The sequence below is a fragment of the Telopea speciosissima genome, chromosome 4 (genome assembly GCF_018873765.1).
Source record: "Telopea speciosissima isolate NSW1024214 ecotype Mountain lineage chromosome 4, Tspe_v1, whole genome shotgun sequence".
Classification (NCBI taxonomy): domain Eukaryota; kingdom Viridiplantae; phylum Streptophyta; class Magnoliopsida; order Proteales; family Proteaceae; genus Telopea; species Telopea speciosissima.
Window position 1 is genome coordinate 4553721 of NC_057919.1, and position 19965 is coordinate 4573685.

The following is a 19965-nucleotide window of genomic DNA, read 5'->3' on the forward strand; positions in this document are numbered from 1 at the left end:
TATAATAATCTAATGTGATAAGGTATAGTGTACGTCTTAAGCTCACAAAATGTTTTTCCAACATTTTAGAAAACAAAAAAATAAAATAAATAAATTTGGTAGATGGAAAGTTCATTGTAAGTTTTGTGGATTAAAAATTGGTAGAAGAAAAGTCTATTTGTCACGTACGATGCACAAAAGGACAAATGGCAAGAGCACGAGTTTCCCACCATTGTGAGGTTTGGGGAGGATTATATTTGCAATTAAAGAGATTGTTTCTCAGCTTGAACCCACAACCACTATAATTTGAGGAATCGGTATTGGATTTGTCGGATTAGTTGATTTGTATTGCTATTGGTACCGATTTCTGGTGGTTAAAAAAAAAAAAAAACACACTAATTTTTAAAATAAAACAAGGATAGATCCATCCAATTCGGACTAATATGAGCTGATCTAGATTGATATTGAATCGATAGTGATCTCAGTCGATATCGAAATTTATTGTCTTTAATAATGGATTCGATTCAACTATAGAGATAAGTTTGACCTCAGAGTCTTTACCAAAAACAAAAGAGTTTGACCTCAGAGCAGTGGTTGGTTTCAAGGACTTGGCTCTGGTGCAGCCGTGGCGTGAGCTACACAGATGCAACACCAAAACCACACCAAATACAGGGGGCGGGTGGTCATTTCACATGTGGGGCCCAGGTAGGACCCACCTGTGAAATGACTACCTTACCCCTGGTTTTGCTGTCGTTTAGCGATGCTGCACCTGTGCAACTCCTGCCACGGTTGCACATGATCTTTTTCCTAGTTTCAAACGCAATAAGAGAATAGACTGAGAAGAAGAATAGCACAATAGTCTCTCATTCAACCTATTTCTAGTTATAATTAAAGAGAAGCAAGTTGAAGTATCCGTTACCAACACTCCACTGACCACGTCTCTCTCTTTTCATTTGGGTGACTTGGTAAACCCCAAAGGACTAGGACTTTGCCAATACTACATGAACAATCTTATAAGTTTCCTAAAAGAAAATGTGGAAAAGGACCTGAACACTTATAATCTCGGACACATTCTCTCTCTTTCTTGACACTCACTTTGTCATTTTTTTATGAATTGTGTCCCATCATCTCTCATGCTGTCATTGATTCAACATGAAAATTCCATTTCACATTGCGGGCTTTGCAATCCCCCTACCCAAATAAAATGTTGCTATAATATTTTTTAAAGGGTATACTATATTGTATGGTTACAAGATGATATTTTTATAATTTTATGCAAATTTATATTCATATTCGTCAATAAATGCTCCGGGGTCATCCCCTTGAAACAAGATGACTTCATTTTAGATAAGGATGGTTCATAAAATATTGATCCACTCAGATCCAGTCAGAGATCATAAAAATGGATGGGTTGATTCATAAAATTCACTCAAATTAATGAAAATCGAATAAACAGCATTGATTCTTCTTCTGTAATGGGTAAAGCTGAAAATAGAAAAGCGAGAGGATTCCCCGATGATAATATAAAAAACAATCTCTTCTCATTCACATAGGCCTATATGATTAGAGTAGGAGAGAAAAAATAACATAACATTCCGAAAGAGAAAATAATACGAATTTTTATCCTGTCTGGTATGGTTGTCCAGTTCCTCTCATAAGGAGGCAGAAATGACGACTTAATCAAACTCAGGCAGTGTGTTTGGGCAGGGGGTAGGTCGTCATTTTTGACCCCCTATGAGAGGAACCAAACAACTGTACCAGACAAGGAACCGGAGACGATAATGATCCAATATTACTTATAACGTCTTGGTGATTTTTCTCCTTTATAGAAATATTGTTAGATTAAAGACATGATTGACTCAGGTGGATAATTGCTTCTTAAGGGGGACCAAACATTAGTTTTTAAAATGATTTTAGGAATCGATATCGAAACCGCCAGTACAATATGAAACTGATTTTGCCAATACAGTCTATACATATCGATGACGACCGATACCATCACCAATGCTGTGAACTAAATACTTGGATTGAAAGAATTAATATCCCAAGCATGAGGAACCTCATTTGTTATTTATCCATTATTTTTATGAAGTTTTTTAATTTCATATAATGTATATTTTTAAGAGCTTTGCTAATCTCATGGAGAGTACCTCACATGTCATTGCATTATCAAAATAAGTCAAATGAGATTATGAGTTGTTGTAAGGCTCATGGGGCTCATAAAATATGTAACATAAGTATTTTTCAAATTTATTTTTTAAGAACAAAAATTATGATTCTTTTTTGCAAAAAGTAAAAAAATAAAATGATTTATGCTACATCACATGGTAAGTGAGATTTGAAATTTTCATAAAAAAATCTTTTGAATTACGATTTAATGGCAAAAGTTGATCAAGAAGGCCCTGTCGATAACTTTATCAAGACAGTCTTCTATTTATTATCCAATATTTAATCGTTGGATAATTTGAATACTTGTGAATTAGTTATGTGTCAAATTTTAAACTCAACTTCAATCAAATATCTGCCTCGGCATCACCCTTCCACCCCGCGCTCTCTCTTCTCCTCTTGTCATCTGCATCACCTCCCATGTCCTCTCTGTCTCCACCCTTACACTCCATCCTCTCTCTTCCCCTCATGTCATCTCTCTCTCTCCTTCTCCTATAATAACATAATGGGAAGTAGTTTTCTACACGGGAGTGTGGCCTACGCCAGCACTCCCTTGTGTCTATCTCTCTTCTCCTTAAAACAAGGGGGTAGAGGTATCTTTTCACATGGGGAGGAGAGAGATAGACTCATGGGAGTGCTGGCATAGGCCACACCCCCGGACAGAGAACTTTTTCCGTAACATAATATAGATAAAGTATAATGAACATGTTCCACCCTCATTATTTTACATACAATGTGTACCCGAAAGAAAATACCAAAATTACTTTGAGATGAATATCAAATGGGATGGTTCAAAGATTTATAGCACTTGGATTAAAATCCTCTGCAGTGCACTGATCTTGCGGTGCATTGCATTTCGGGCTTGAGAGTTCGACACTTGAAAGATGCTTCATCAAACGGTGTGACCTCGATTGACCTATTTTTTTTTTTTTTGTATTTCTTCTCAAGCTCAACTATCAAGCTAGCTAGCTACCATTAATGTGATTGATAAGTTGAATTTGGATAAAGATGGTCATGCAAACATGGTCTGCCAAGGGATCCGATCCCTAGTTGATTGGGCTGAACTACTTAAAAACCATCGAAGACCCAATCAAGGAAGATATAACCATATCTCATCTTGGGTGCAAAGATATAACCTTAACACTTCTATTGGTGTACTTAAAATTTTACATGTTCTTTTGATTGTCCTTTATTTAAATTCTAAAACCTAACTCTTCTAATTAAGAGTAAAAAAGATTTTCATAAGGAGGGGTTTGAAGACAAGGATGTTTGGATCAATTCATAAGTAGGGGCCCACCTATGAATTGACCCAAATAACTTTGGTGAAAGGGCCGGTCATGAAGGGGAACAATGGTTGCCATCCCAATTATAACCCCAAAACCGAAAGGCATTGTCACCTCTGATTGTGATGATCTCATCAATCTTGGTCACATAAAAGATAATTTTGTCAGTTACTTACTAGTTTCCAAACTGAGATATTAATGCTTTTAAGGCTGTGTTTGCAATTGGATTTGAAATTTGAATCGGTATGTATGGATCCTTCATTAATATCTTCAAAAGGACTTCATTGAATATTTTACGATTAGTCAAACCCTACAAAAATGAAACGTCACAAATTATAAATATTTGGGTTATCGGATCTTTGGATTCCACGCCTTCAATCGTTCAGAATTCTAAAGTTGCATTCACCCTGCTCGCTCGTGTAGCGCCTACATCAGTGTGGTTTCAATGAGAGCGTAAGTAAGGGTATTTGTTGGAATAGAATTTGTAATTTCACTGGGGGGTTGAACGATAAATTTACATAGCCATTTATTTGGACACAGAAACCACGTAACCAGTTAATGTTTCTTTTCCTTTCTATTAAATAAAACTTATTCTCTTATGTGACCATACGTTTGCATCATTATTACACTCTCACCCTCATTTGATGAAGTAAAAAATTATTACTCTTTAATTCATTTTGATGATACAGTTGTGGGTGGATATGAAGATTCCGCTTCACCATGGATGTAGAGAAATTCACTCCTTAATTTATCATCAAGGGAATCTGGAAATATTTTAGAGTACTATTATTTTTTTAATTCTCATTATCAAACACCTCCGTACAATAGGGGTTTTTTAGGTAATCAAAATACCTGGCTTAGGTCAGTGTTTTGTCACCGTCACAATAAAACTATATTTTCTATGATAATATTTTCACTCTTCTATGTCATATAGATTGGTGACAATTTTTTGTAATCAGGCATGGTTACACCAAGATTAAATCATTTGTAACCGTAATTAAGTTTCATTTGAATAAAATAATTTTTTCAAAACCCAATGAAAGACAATTTGGCAACTAAAAGTTTCTGCCCAACCAACAATTATTCCTTTGGAAGGCCCTTAGGATTAGGAAGTATTAAATCCAAGATGGAGCTTCAATAGTGTCCTTAACCATTATGTTTCAATAGCATAGAATCTCAATAACACATTTTATTTGATTGTACAATATGATGCATATTTGGAAATGGACTGATGTTTCCTTCAACCACGGTGATCCATTCACCGCGGGCTTCTCAATGGGCATGAGAGGATATCAGGAGGGTATTTTAAGTATATGCTAAAACCCTTAGGGATTTTGTAGACCCTAGGATGGTGGCCGAATCTTCACCGCGGTGTGAAGGAAATTTTTGTCTTTTGAAAATCTTTCGTATTATGTTTTTCACCATTGAGGGAAAAGGTCTTTTCAGGACTGCACCTTGCAAATCCTACATAATAATTCCTCAATTGAAAGAGAAAATATAAGAATTTTGTATTTGAAAGGCATAAAACCATGCATCATTTTCAAATCCAAAGGTGAACTCGTATATGAATATGAATAATAGGAAAAAATATTGTCACAATGCCAATGTGCAGATTTCTGCACACACCCTCTTACCTCCTTGGATCCCACCATGGAGCCCTCTCTCTCTCTCCCTCTCTCTCTCTCTCTCTCTCTCCTCATTAAAAGCCACCCCCAGTGGACGATTGGATTCCCTACCCCTCGTTGGTGGTAAACTAAACTTTCGTGTCATAGTGATCCCTCTCCATAGAAAATATTAATAGATATTTTCTCATTTTCATGAATGTGGGCTTGCTATGATCTTAAGCTAGGACCTAGGTTCTAACTTCATTACCAAATTGTTTATACCGGATGTGTGCAAGTTGTAATCAATTGTGATGCTGCTATGGATTTGAAGATTAACTCTACAGCTGAAACAAATTGGATACTCAGACTCAGAGATAGTGATTTTACGTTCATAGGAGCAAGCTATAAGTGTCCTTTAGTTAACTACCTCGAAGCCATAGCAATTCGAGAGGGTCTAATGGAGGCAGCAAGTTTGGGTTTTTTAGGCAATCCAACTCTGACCCGATGCTCAATCCATACAAGGATAAGTTTTTCTAGTGTAGCAAGGCTAAAGAGTATCTCTAAACCAACACAAATACTTGTTTCATGATACATTAAGAATATTAAATTAAATTAAATTAAATTAAACATCTGACCAAACAACAAATAACTCCTAATAGGCCAAGACTCCATTACAATTTTCAAAATTATAAGTAGAACAAGGCTGGTAACCGATGAGAAAAATATATTTATTATAGTATGTCTAATAAAGTAAAGCTTAATTAAATTGAACATAGACCAAACAACAAATAGTTCCTAACTTGTCAAGACTCCATTATGTAGAGTCAAAGAAACTCATAATAGGAAAAGACAGGCATGATCTTAATTAAATTTTTAAAAATGAGAGAATGATAATAATAATAATAATGTCTCTTTAGCCTGATTGAATCATGTCGTCTTCTCGAATTGCCTTCATTTTCAAGACCGTCCGGGGTTTCAAAGTTTGGTGCCAATGCTTGAATTTTAAATTTGGGTACAGTTTTATAATTTTGAATTTAGGCGTATTTTTTTGAATTTTGAATTGTACTTTGGCCTATTATATAAGTCTCTTTAAGGTTTGTAATCTTCATCTTGAAACCTGACATTTTCGTTCTTATTTTCTATATTGTGGATTTGAGGGTCATTTGCGCTAAAACGATATTTAGTCTATCTATACTTCTATTGCATCAAAATCAATATCAGTGGTGACCGATTCGGCTATTGATACCCTTACCTGTAACAGTTGTTGTATATCCTTCAAATATATTATTTCCTAAAATCGATCAAATTAAACCCAATTATTGGTTTTTTCTGTAAATACCTTATTATCGTAGAAAGTAATAAAAGATTTTTAAAATATTCCTCATTCCTATTATTGAAGAGGAAATAAGGGGCTGAGGTATGTGAAGTTGTAGATTGTTCCAATTCTACTATTTCCTAAAAATAATCAAATTAAACCCAATTATTGTTTCCTTTGTAAATTAATAAAGAGTAATAAAGAAGTTAACTAAAATATAAAACTCTCAAAAAGTACCTCTGTTGAACTTTCCCAAGTATGATTTAGTCGACCAATTCAAATTATACGTATTGATGTTCCAATCAACAATAGCTTAATTTCTAAAATAGAAAATGAAGAGCACCATTTCTATAATCGAGATTGGACTCTGCGGTGGTCGATCTTAATATTATTATCCTCTCTAATTCCTAAAGTGTGGCAGTGCGGCAGTGCTAGGTGGAGATGTTGACACCTGACAGTTGTCGCATCCAACGATCTGAGCTCATTGATATGAATGGTTGGATGGGGCAGCTGCCAAGTGTCGACATCTCCACCTAGCACTGCCGTACAGCCACACTTTAAGGAATTAGAGAGAATAGTTTTTCCATATACCTCAGCCCATAATTTCCTCTTCAATGGATTTTTTGAACTCGCAACCTTATGGTTACAATCACATTAAGTTGTGGCACTATTGTTCTGAACTTTTTATCATTGACAAATGATGATGTTGACAACTTGACCAAACAATTTTATTAATTTTGACAGTTGTAAACGAGATTTTCCACTTTTAAAGCCCCATGGATCTATTAAATATTATAAATCATGAGAAAGGGAACGCTATTTGGTCACATGCGGCGTACGGCCTGCGTCGAGACACAGGTCACGTGAAATGATCGCCGCGCCCTCATGAATTTTTGCCTTTCCAATGGTGTGCGACGGTCATTTGTGCAGCCTTGTGTCTAGGCACAGGGGCCATGCACCACGCGTGACTGGCTAGCATTCTTTCTCCCATAAATCAAATATTTTGTTTTCTTATTATTTCCTAATAAGTGTATCAATGTTTTACCATCCTAAGTGAGGATGAGATCATTAATATTAAATGCAATCCCAACAAGCTAATATATTTTTGGGGAAAAGAACACTACATGGTCGCGTGGCTCCTGTGTCTAGACATAGAAATGCACAAAAGTATCGCACTGCCACCATGGAAAGGTAGAAATCTCGCCCATGGCAATGCTTGCGCATAGGCTCCCATTGACTAGCGCACACGTATAAGCTCTAGAGACCTAGGCAGCAATCTCTTTCCCTCATCTTTTTTATGAAGAAGACTCTCTCTCTCCTTTCCCTTATTGGTCAAGTTATAAATATCCCTCCCTATTGCAATCAAATAGTATTAATGAGAATGGATGTGGATATTCACTACACATCCATAGTGTAGAGAAACTCGATCCAATGATAAATGCTCACACCATGAATTTTTGTAGGGCATGAACCTTGTGAATCACTATCACTTAAGTATGTCTTTTGAAGATGTGATAATACATTTAGGAAAAAATAAAATCATGCCGTCAATGTGAAGATCCTTACACATGCCTTCTCACATCCCACCTGTGACTCACACACACACACACACACACTCTCTCTCCTCATCAAGCTCCCCATATTAAACGATTCAATCACTCACCCCCTCATTAGTGGGAAACTACATTTCGGCGTTGTAACGATCCCCCTCCCCCTCCCATACTTTTACGATCCACAAGTATATGGGTGAGGGTGAATTATAGAGTTTGTAACTCCATTTTGTTTAAGTACTAGCATTTATTCTAATGAGTTTAGTGGCTTGTTAACAAATATTTAGGTACTTTTGTTGCAACAAGATCCTTACAAATTTATTTTTTTTTCCATCGAAAAACTCTTATATTGTTATGTATCGCAAAAATAAAAGATTCAAAGACATGATCTTTAAATAGAAAATCGACAAAATATCCATACTTAGTATTGATTAGTAATGTATTCTCTCTCTCTCTCTCTCTCTCTCTCTCTCATCAATGAAATGTAACTTCCCTTATGATAGGTGAATGGTATCAGTTTAATTCTACCGGAAAAAAAAGATAGCACCAAAAAATAAAATCCATCGTACATATGAGAACCCCCCACATTTTTAATGTTTGACAGTTTTTTACTTAACATGCTAATCTCTCCATTTTATTTTATTTTTAGTTCTTTTAATAAAGTTATTTTTTCAAATCCAACCTAGTTTTAAAGTTGATATGTTTTTTCAATCATTTTTTTGGTTCTTTCAAATCTAGACGAGTTCTTCTGCAGAATGTTGTACAGGTCAGTGTTCTCTCCAAATGTTAGGTCAGGTGGGGACCAAAAGCAGTTATCCATTTAATTTTAGAGATGTGATTTACATGCTTTCAACTTATATTGGCATTTTACACATCAAGACCATAGCGAAAAAATGAAATAATATATTTGATAAAGAGAATAAAGTTGTATTTCGTTTGTAAAGTTTTACTCTAATCTAACTCCACAAAGTGTCTAAATAAGCCAAGGAATAGATGTCTTCTACCTGAAACTGCATTCTCCACCATTACTAAATCGCAATGAAATTGGTCTTCATGGATTCGACTAGAATCTTAAGAATTCAATTATAAATCAATCCCAATTGAAATCTCCGAATCAGCCAAATCAGTTTATGGCAATTTTTGGCCGATTCTTGACTGATCAAAATTTCAATTCTGATCGAAGAAGAATCAGTCGGTTCGAAATTCTGATTCCAATCTTTTGACCATGGTTGGATCTACATCCTCTTAGTTACCTTCATGGCCTCATGGGTTTTCATCTCTTTGTTAACAAAAAGGACCCATCAAATGACTCTGGTTTTCACTTAATCAGATTGGGTTGAAGGAACCATTTCAACTTTCCTAAATTATGGAGACTGACCATTTATAACTATCACAATGATGTAACTGCGACCAACCGGTTGGTCAGTGTCCTTGAAAGCGCTTCTACACAATAAATAGAAAGACTCCTTGGTTCGAAATAAATAAATAGAAACAAGTTTTCATAAATGCAAATAAAGTGGTCCAACACATGAACCTGTATCAAAATCCAAATTCTCAGTTCCAAAGAAAAGGAGGGGAGAGGTGGGGAGGGAGAGAGGGGGGTGGGTGGGGGAACAAGATAGGACAACCCCGAATGAAAAAGTAGAACATCTGTAAAGTAATTTTCCGTTTTTTCTAACTTTTTTGATAAAAAATAGTTTTTCTTTTCCATAAAAGCAAACAAAGGACAAATGAATTTGTCTGTAGTCTGCACCTAAATCCAAATTCCAAAGTAAGAACATGAGATGAGCTGAACAGAACCACCGAACCGGAACAGGAATTAGTATAACCCTCGTTCTTTCTCTCTTTGTCCAAATCTCGTGAGATTTTGGGCTTTCCCTTTCCCTAATCTAAACATGCCATGTAAGCGATCCTCCCTTTGTCCTTTCGCTTATTTTCTCCCTATAAATTCTGAAAAGCTCTCCCCTGTTTACCTCCAGCTCCAGGCCCTCCTCCTCCTATTCTCTCTCTTTCTCTCTGCAAAGACTGATCAGTCATGGCGGTTTCTGTGCTTCCCATTACAAGAACTTCAGCTATCAACCCTTCCATTAAATTTCCACTAGGACCATTGCGGTACCTTAATTGCAGGAGACAGGTTATTTAAATCTAATCCTTTAGTTACTTATTCTTTCTGTGTTTCTTTGTGTTTTTCATGGAGGAACTCGGCTGAAATGCCCTCGATGCTGGGAGAATGATAACTATGATTGTTGAATGCTTATTGATGGTGTTGAGTTTTCAGGTTCAAACGAGAGCTTCTGCGACTAACTCTGCTGACGGCGAGGAATGGAAGATAAAGATAAAGAAAGAAAAGGGTGCTTGGAAAATTGATTTCTCTGAAAAGAAACCGGCCACCCCGTTACTTGACACAATTAATTATCCAGTTCACTTGAAGAATCTCTCCATACAGGTAACTGGGTTTATGATCTTGTGTTTTAGTTCATGGGTTTTCTCCTTTGTTTCAGGGGTTAATGGAATTTTACCGTTTCTTTCAGGATCTTGAACAACTCGCAGCAGAGCTTAGAGCAGAAACTGTTTATAATGTTTCAAAGACAGGTGGGCATCTCAGTTCAAGCTTGGGTGTGGTGGAGTTGACTGTGGCTCTTCATCATGTATTTGATACGCCAGAAGATAAAATCATTTGGGACGTCGGCCATCAGGTCCAGAACTTTGATTTTCAATTACCATTTCAATAGAAATGTTTGAAAGAAAGGGTTTGATTTTCCTTCCTTTTTAAACAAAAAAATTATGAAAACTAAAAACTTAATTGTATATGTTTGAGAATGGTTGCTGAACTGTGGGCAATAAATTTTCAGACGTACCCGCATAAGACTTTGACGGGGAGAAGGTCTAGAATGCAAACAATTAGGCAGACTTCAGGGCTTGCAGGTTTTCCTAAAAGGGATGAGAGCATATATGATGCTTTTGGTGCAGGACATAGCTCCACAAGTATCTCTGCTGGTCTTGGTATGTGAATGAATCATAGATTAGATTCTCAATTCTTGGTTGAATTTTATAATTTTTGGTCTCCCAAATCTCAACTAATCAGGATCTCTGTAAATTTCTGTACTTGTAGGAATGGCGGTTGCCAGAGATCTTCTACGGAAGAATAACCATGTTATCTCTGTGATCGGAGATGGAGCCATGACCGCAGGGCAAGCATACGAGGCAATGAACAACGCAGGATACCTTGATACGAACATGATTGTGGTATTGAATGATAACAGACAGGTCTCCTTACCCACTGCCACTCTTGATGGTCCAGCAACGCCTGTTGGAGCTCTCAGCAGCGCCCTCAGTAAACTGCAAGCAAGCACCAAATTCCGCAAGCTCCGTGAGGCCGCCAAGGTAAGCACTTCATCAGGTTTCATATTTACAGTTTTTTACTGCTCAACTCTGGCTTCAAATAGCAAATTAATCTGAATTGAATTCTTGCCAGGGTATAAGCAAACAAATTGGAGGGCAAGCACATGAAGTTGCAGCAAAGATGGACGAGTATGCAAGAGGAATGATCAGTGCCTCTGGTGCTACGTTGTTTGAGGAACTTGGCTTGTATTACATAGGTCCGATAGATGGTCACAATGTCGAAGATTTAGTGTCCATATTCCGAAAAGTGAAAGAGATGCCTGCACCAGGGCCTGTTCTGATCCATATTGTAACAGAGAAAGGAAAGGGTTATCCACCAGCAGAAGCTGCTGCAGATAAAATGCATGGTTAGTAGCCTGCTAGTAATCAGTTTAATGCATATATGACTGCAACCTATCCTATTTTCTTAGAATAATTCTCAAAGAGATCTGTTTTTTTTATTTTGTTTTTCTTTGCAGGGGTTGTTAAATTTGACCCCAAATCTGGGAAGCAATTCAAGTCCAAGCCCCCCACACTTTCCTACACTCAGTACTTTGCAGACTCCCTTATAAAGGAAGCAGAGCTAGATGACAAGATTGTGGCTGTTCATGCTGCTATGGGTGGTGGAACTGGCCTTAATTTCTTCCAAAAGAGGTTCCCAAATCGATGCTTCGATGTTGGGATCGCTGAGCAACATGCTGTAACATTTGCAGCAGGTCTAGCAACAGAGGGTGTCAAGCCGTTTTGTGCCATCTATTCATCCTTTTTGCAACGAGGATATGATCAGGCAAGCCATTAAAAACGATTAAATTTGAATTTGTTTAAATTTAGTCTTTTTTTTTTTTGGGGGTGTGAAAATTTCTGAAGCTGCTTCTTTGAATGGATTTCAGGTGGTGCACGATGTGGATCTTCAGAAATTACCAGTGCGGTTCGCATTAGATCGAGCTGGCTTAGTTGGAGCAGATGGACCTACTCATTGTGGTGCATTTGATATTACATACATGGCTTGCTTGCCAAATATGATTGTCATGGCTCCCTCCAATGAAGCTGAGCTGATGCATATGGTTGCCACAGCAGCAGCCATTGATGACAGGCCAAGCTGCTTTAGATTTCCAAGGGGTAATGGAGTTGGAGTAGCACTCCCTCCAAATAACAAAGGCACTCCACTTGAGGTAAGCATTACAAGCAACAATTGTAAAATTTCCAATTTGACATGGGAAAGAGAACAATGGAGAAAAAAATCATATTTCTTTGGATTTTCAACAGATTGGGAAAGGTAGAATACTGATGGAAGGAAACAGAGTAGCTCTTCTAGGATTTGGTTCCGTAGTTCAGCAATGTCTTGAAGCTGCCAATGTACTCAACTCCCGCGACGTAACCGTCACAGTTGCTGATGCTAGGTTCTGCAAACCTCTTGATACAGAGTTAATAAGAAATCTGGTTAATGAGCATGAGATACTGATTACAGTGGAGGAAGGTTCTATTGGAGGTTTTGGATCTCATGTGGCTCACTTTCTAAGCTTGAATGGCCTTCTAGATGGACAACTCAAGGTAATTTCCCTTTCAAAGAACTTTCAAATCCCTTGAGAAACCCCCCCCCCCCCTTTTTTTCCAATTTTTTACCCTTGACCTTGATTCTATGGAGCTTCTTTGCAGTTGAGATCAATGGTGCTGCCTGACAGATACATTGACCATGGTTCACCACAAGATCAGATTCAAGAAGCAGGACTCACTGCAAGGGATATATCTGCAACCGTGTTGTCTCTCTTGGGAAGGGCCAAAGAAGCACTTCAGCTTCAGTGACTGCAAATATAAGAAGCTGGACTAGACTACTAGTCCTACAAATAAAAAGGAGAGAATCAAAGATTTGAATGAATTTAGGGGTTCTGGGTAAGAGGAATTAGTGAGAAGTAAACATCATTAAGAGAAAGCGGGAACTCTGATCTTGATATAGTTAGGTTCAATGTTCCCTTTTTGGCTCCCTCTTTTGTACATGTATATATCCCCCAGCCACCAAATGAATAGGTTGAAAAGAATCAAATTGAGCGTTTCTTTACTTCTTTATATCATCTGCTAGTACTGTTTCAATACCCAACATATAAGACGTAAAATTTAGTATTAGACCAAGGGAATCAAAGAGTTAATTGTAAGCCTTGTATACTGTTGTCAACTTGTTGCTGCCAACAAAACAAAAAGAAATGTTGTTAGGTGTGTTAGAGAGAGAGAGAGGGGAGAGGGGTACATAACAAATAGGTCCACATCACATCTATAAAATATAGGATTGTGGTTTATATAAATATATCAGATACCAGCTTGGTTTCATGTATTTTGTAATTCATGACGTTGTTCTAATATATATAAATATTTTTTTAATCGAGTTTTCCTTGAACCACGGAGAAGGAGAATCAGTTACATTGACTTTTTGATGGAATTGAAAGGTAAACATATGGGGAGGGTATTATCGATTTTGTCCAATAGGAAGTGCTTTAGGACCTTAAGATGGTGGCTGAACCCTTTCTATGCGGTGAAGGAAAACTTTCTCCTTTTATTATCATGATCTGACAGTCCGATGGAGTCTGGACATGAGTAAAAAACTTTCATTTCCAATTTCCTACGACATTAAGGGCCAGTTTGGTTGCAAGGGAAATGGGAAAGGGAAGTGAAGGGCAGGGAAGAGAACTGAAGGGAATTTTTTTCTTCCTTTTAAGTCGTTCGATTGCAAAGGAAGTAAAGTGAAATTAATTTTACTAAGTTGTTTGGTTGTCTGAAAAATTGATGTAAAATCAATGTAATTTTTTTTAAAATTTGTAATCCAACCCAGTGTACTAACTTTCACTTATTAAGATTCTTTCTTAATAATTTATGAAAAAAGGAACGCTAACCGGTGCTGCAGTGCGGTGTGTACCTGCGCCTAGGCACAATCGCGTGAAATGACCGACATCCCCTCAATGTAATTTTTTTTAAAATTTGTAATCCAACCCAGTGTACTAACTTTCACTTATTAAGACTCTTTCTTAATAATTTATGAAAAAAGGAACGCTAACCGGTGCTGCAGTGCGGTGTGTACCTGCGCCTAGGCACAATCGCGTGAAATGACCGACATCCCCTAGAAAGGCAAAAAGGACCAAGGAGTGTAACAGTCATTTCAAACTTTTGTTGTATATAACATAATTTTGATGAATTTGAAATAATGTCTGAAAACACATCATAACTACCTTGTTGAGACCCCCACACACATACACAAATGTGCATAGACAATTAGAGAACGAGTCTGAATTCTAACAATTTGGATGGTTGGGAGAGGGTATCGCACATCAATGGGGGGATATTATCAAACATTCATAAATAGGTGGGCAGACATTTTATAGTCATTAATGACCATTGAAGCAAAACCAAATTGTAAATTCGGGCCTAATGATTCAAAATGCAAACATTCAATATGCCTCTTCTACATTTTTCTAACCTTGTGTGGAAGAAATAAATAAAACATTTTCCAATGACAAGCTAGATAAAGAAAATTCTATCTATAACCAGTTGGATTTTTCCTCAATCAATCAAATAATACATTTTGCTTACCCAAAAAAAAAAAAATAAAAAAAAAAAAAATATATATATATATATATATATCCAAAAATAGTCACAAACAAGACCAACCTCAATGGCATGTCTATATCAGATTGCAATGTCAAGTTCCTAATTGAAGTTTTCCAACTACGATGTGAGCACTGTATACAAGGGCAAGGATAGGGTTACAAGAAAAGAATATATATACGGAATAGAAACTAGGATCAAACACCATATCCACAGACTAAAATTAAGCTCCACAGGAAACACCAATGAAACTCAATGAGTGAGCCAAACATTATAAATCCAAAGTGCAAACAGTTCCATACTTCGCTAATAATGTTGTATCTTATGTAGCTAACAATGTTGTATCTTATGCTAACTCAACTACAGGTTCCCAACCCCACACCAATGTCTTTGCCAAAGTCAGATTTGAATCCATCCTTAGCCTTAGAATAGTAAACATAAAAAAGTTCATTGAGTATGCCAGTGAACACAATGAAGGCAGCCCCTACTCCAAAGACTCCTTTCCTCAAGATCTAGCAAGAAGGAGGTTGGTACCCAAAAATTATCCTGTGTCTGGTATGGTAGGCATTCCTCACAGAACCCGCAAGCAAGCAAATATCTACGATAAAAAATGCCAACCTGCGATGGACAAATCAACATTATATTTAATGATTGGAGCAAAAGAAAATATTACTAATGTCATGGAGTGGAAAATTAAGGCATTGGGCAGATACAGATCAAAGAGATTTCAATTTGAAAATTTATCCACCATTAATAAGTACCAACACCCTAAATTTCATCAAGCAAATCCAAGTATGCTGCAAGGGAACCTTTTCCCAAAAATAACAGAGTACAACCCCCCCCCCCCAATAAATAAATAAATATTGACAAAGCGTTGAAAGCAATCTACAGTCATCCTAGTCATGTGTTTGCAGTCCTCATTTGACTCTAGTAAACGACTCACAAAACCACGATGAGTATAATAAGTATTCCTATAGATTGACTTGTCCACATATTTTGAGTAGTATTCCACAGCATTGCATAGCACAGCTGCTGATGTTGCTACTGAAGTTGCAATGTCAATAATAAGTTCCTCCTCTGAGTCACCATCTCCTTCTACATGTGAGTCCTCCATGGAAACTATTCAACCTAATGTCTACCATGGTTAAAAAAAAAAAAAAAAAAAAAAAAAAAAAAAAAAAAAAAAAGCAAAATGACACTATTGTCTCACATCTATTTTAGCAGAAAAAGAAAAAAAAAAAGAAGACAATCCAACATCCACATCACTCTCTCCCTTCTTAGTTGTCAATGAACAAAGATAACAAAAAGGGTCCCTTGAGGTATTGCATCAGGAGGCCCAAAATAGAACCAACAATCCAATACAAAATAGCAAATCCAGCAATAGAAAAATCTAATAGCAGCATTTACGCAACAACACAGATGAAAGTATGAAGCCACAAGTACTTTAATATGTTCCCACATTGCCTAAGAGCTACTTCAGCTGAAAGCCAACAACAACAGCTTCTGCATCAGATCCACCAGCTGAGAAATACGAATATCAGCTGATTGCTGATTGCTTTTGGCATGTGACCTAGGGTCTTAACCGTGTACTCTGGGTCCAATTCCATCATTGCCCACATATTAGAAATAAGTGGAAAAAATTGCCTTATAGCTATATGAGGGTTAAATAACATAGCAAGCAAGAGAGGGAAAGGATAGTTGCTGCGTAATAGGAGACCATGCTTGCTTTGAGATGGATACACTTCTCCCTTTATGAGCCCTCTCTTTGCTCACTTGCTCCTTTTGAAAATAAAAAACTAAGTAAGCTTTGAAGTGTATATCAAGTGGGCTTGGTTTAAAAGGGTCTAAAGGGATCATGTCAGTTAATAGAATCCAGCCAAATTCAGTAGATTTCTACAACTCTCTTGTTTGCTGCCTATATTATTCACAACCGACTCTGATGGCTGATCCCATATCCGATCCAGGTTTCTTAAACCATGGGAACAATTACATGTTCCTCCCCTTGGCAGGGTACTTTGATAAAAGAGAAAATTATGTTACTTCAAGAAAACAAATTAGAATGGTCCAAAATTTCAATAAATGCGTCTATTATATAACTAACCTAAAAAATCTGAATTGATTCTATCAAAAGAACAGTCACTCTCTGAAGAGTCCTACATTGTGTAATGTTAATAGCCGGATGAGGACTGAGGTGATTGAGCAACAGATTTAGAATGGTAGAAAAAAATCCCAGAGAGGATAAAACCAGATATCACTAAAACAATCTGAACCCAATTCAATAAGAATACTACGGGATTTTATAATCAGTAGAAGATCAAAAATTTGACAAAACTAGAGTAACAGAAAGGTTAAGAAATTGAATAAATTTGACCCAAGCACGATTTGGAATCCACCTATTAGACAACTGAATCCACAACAAAAACAGTTAATAAATTGAATAAATTTGACCCAAGCACAATTTGGAATCCACCTATTAGACGACTAAATCCACAATAGAAACAACTATATCCACACCTACCAAAGTTTCATAAACTAAAAACTATACAGAATATAGAAATCAAATGTCATACAAAGAAGCCTTTGGAAATGCCTTCTCCACCACAACTATTTTACTTATAGTTTGTTATCTTCAGTTCATCTAGGAGATGGTGCAACAAATATATCTCTAAATATTATATGCCTAACAAATAAATCTCTAATAATCTCTGATCAACAAGTCCTACACCAGTTAAACTATCGACCAGATAAGCCATGAAAAATAGAAAACAAGAACAAATTTATGGATTTAGAAGTACCTAATATTTAATATAAGTGTGCATATATATCCTTATAACACAACAAGGTGGAGATACCAACATTTCCCTCAAAACATCCATAATCTGATATATAATGAACTAGAATAACCTACTGCAATCAAAATATCTGGAATTCCTAAAACCCCAAGCATGGATAAGCAAAATGACTCAGTTTTGACCCATTAATATGCAGAGAGAGAAGCTGCTGGATTATTATGTCTCAAGAAGGTTCCCCATATAAGCTACTGCTATCCTTAATCAGAAACCAATTCAAACCATGCCGAAGCAGGACTTAGACATCCCAACAGTATATTCAACAAAAAAAAAAAAAAAAAAGGAAGCACGGGAGGGAACAAAAAGAATATTCCAAACTCAGTGGCACAGCATGAATCCTGTTCCGTCTTTCTACTCCTAGTAAATAATGAGACAGTGGAATCACAATGGCCATGTGCAGTATTAAATCCAGTTTCCAAACTCCTATGTAATAATAAAAATAGAGAAACAAATCCATACTACCAGGAAAAAAAAGAGACATATCCAAGCATATTTTTATTTCGTATTTATTTTCTAATCCTTCCAGAACCAAAGTACAGAGAGGGAAGGGAGCTGTTGAAGTTATAGTACAGGGGAAGTTCATAACTACCAGATCATCTGATGGACATTTTTACATACACAGAGAGAAAACTTACAGAGTAGATAGATTGTCGCTGGCCGAATTGAACGGAGATGGTGAATCTGCTGCTGCAATTACCGACTGCCACGGGGGGTATTCCGGTATTGTGAGGACGCACTTCGCAAGTCACTAGAATCGCCGAGGAACGGAGACAGAGAAGAAGGGAGCAAGGGTTTGGGGATTTTTTCAATGAACCAGATGCAAGGTCTACTGAAGACTTGAATCGAAGGCCCCGTCCTAGCTTCAGAGCTTGCTCGAGCTTCGAAGCCTTCTTAGAACCAGCACCAGAGACGTTAGGGCTTCAGCTTCTCAAACGTTCGCAGAGATTCTCCAATCAACGAAACAAACCACAAAGCAAGGTTTGAGAGTCGTTTCTCGGGTTTTGATTTTACTTGCGTTTTTTGTCAGTAAATTAAAATTGCAATTTGACCTCAAAAGTGAAATTTATTCTCCATGGGAAAAACAATTCTCTGACAACCAAACACCTAAAATTTTTACCCCTTGAGAAAATAATTTCACTTTGCACCAAAAATTTCCATTCCCCTTGCAACCAAACAAACCCTAATTTCATATTCAATTTAGGGGCGGGTATAAAAAATAGGGGATTTTTTTCCCCTGAAAGTAAACGGAGGTACATTTGAAAAGAATTTCTTGTTCTACTGTGACCTGTAGACAAAATATATTTTTAAGTATTCACCTGAAGGAAATATATCATAGAAACAAATACAATAAAATCTACAATAAAGATTAACTATTCCTCCACTCCCTACTACTACTCTGCTCAGCTATTCCTCCTCCGACCACCGTTTCCCATGGCTGCCCAACCAGTAGCTGCAACTCCTTGTCTAGACCGGTTCTCCGCAAAAGTGTGTATGCAGTCTTGACAACAGAAAATGCTCTGTTAGCTAAAATTGAAAATCCACGGCTAAGTTCTGTTATTCGTTCTCTTCATTCTATCCTCACAGTACTTAGCTTAGGTTTCTACTTTGGAGCAGAAACTCAGAGAGCGAACTCTGTTGATCTCAGGTTGCTTCAGTCTCTAGAAATTACCGTTCCATTTGGTTCATTTCTGCTTTCTCGCTTTCTAGCAAAATACAAGGGTTGTGTCAAATCAAACAGCTATCTCGATCTGATCTTTTCTTGGTCAGTTCTTAACATGGATTCCTTTATATGCTTCACAAGCTCATCTTTTTTCCTCTTTTGTTGAACACAGTTCACCTGAGAGACTCCACAACCGACAAAGAGAACACTGACATAAATCCCAACAGATCACCATCCTTAGAACCCCTGGGGTCGCATCTCGTCCAACTCTCGATAACCTCCTCCACCACCACCACCAGCAGGAATCTACGTTGTTCAAGTACCAAAAGATTCTCTACAAAGTCCCATCACCTCACACCACCACTCGCTATGAAAGTTAGTCACAACAAACCTCGTAGCTTACTGGTTGCTGTTGCCGCAGCTTCTGCTGCCTCTTCAGTTTCACCTTCATCCTTATTGTCCTCATGGCCATCACTGCCGGCGCCTTCTACATAGTTGTCCTTCCCAAAACCCCTAGTTACTTGGTCAAGACTCAAGACTCAAGAGTCTATCCACCAAAGGCTTCAATTTTGACCCAATTGACAACC

The 19965-nt window shown here is 37.2% G+C and overlaps 1 protein-coding gene and 1 long non-coding RNA gene across 2 annotated transcripts; one reads left to right on the forward strand and one right to left on the reverse strand.

The window, feature by feature from the left end:
* Window positions 1-2098: 2098 nt before the first annotated feature.
* On the reverse strand, window positions 2099-15464 carry LOC122658319. Its single transcript, XR_006332426.1, has 3 exons — window positions 15404-15464; window positions 6881-6886; window positions 2099-2110 (listed from the first exon to the last, which is right to left on the reverse strand). It is a non-coding gene; the product is annotated as an uncharacterized LOC122658319 (long non-coding RNA).
* Window positions 9918-13190, forward strand: LOC122658317 (probable 1-deoxy-D-xylulose-5-phosphate synthase 2, chloroplastic). Its single transcript, XM_043853239.1, has 10 exons — window positions 9918-10031; window positions 10176-10343; window positions 10429-10593; window positions 10750-10900; window positions 11010-11281; window positions 11373-11646; window positions 11758-12065; window positions 12169-12450; window positions 12545-12829; window positions 12935-13190. The coding sequence occupies exons 1-10, from the start codon at window positions 9933-9935 to the stop codon at window positions 13079-13081; spliced, it is 2151 nt and encodes a 716-aa protein (XP_043709174.1). The 5' UTR covers window positions 9918-9932; the 3' UTR covers window positions 13082-13190.
* Window positions 15465-19965: the final 4501 nt, after the last annotated feature.

Coding starts and splice junctions, on each gene's coding strand:
- LOC122658317 (XM_043853239.1), top strand. CDS start 9,933: ATGGCGGTTTCTGTGCTTCCCATTACAAGAACTTCAGCTATCAACCCT. Junction 11,282..11,372: donor AGCTCCGTGAGGCCGCCAAG/GTAAGCACTTCA, acceptor AATTCTTGCCAG/GGTATAAGCAAACAAATTGG. Junction 11,647..11,757: donor TGCTGCAGATAAAATGCATG/GTTAGTAGCCTG, acceptor TTTTCTTTGCAG/GGGTTGTTAAATTTGACCCC.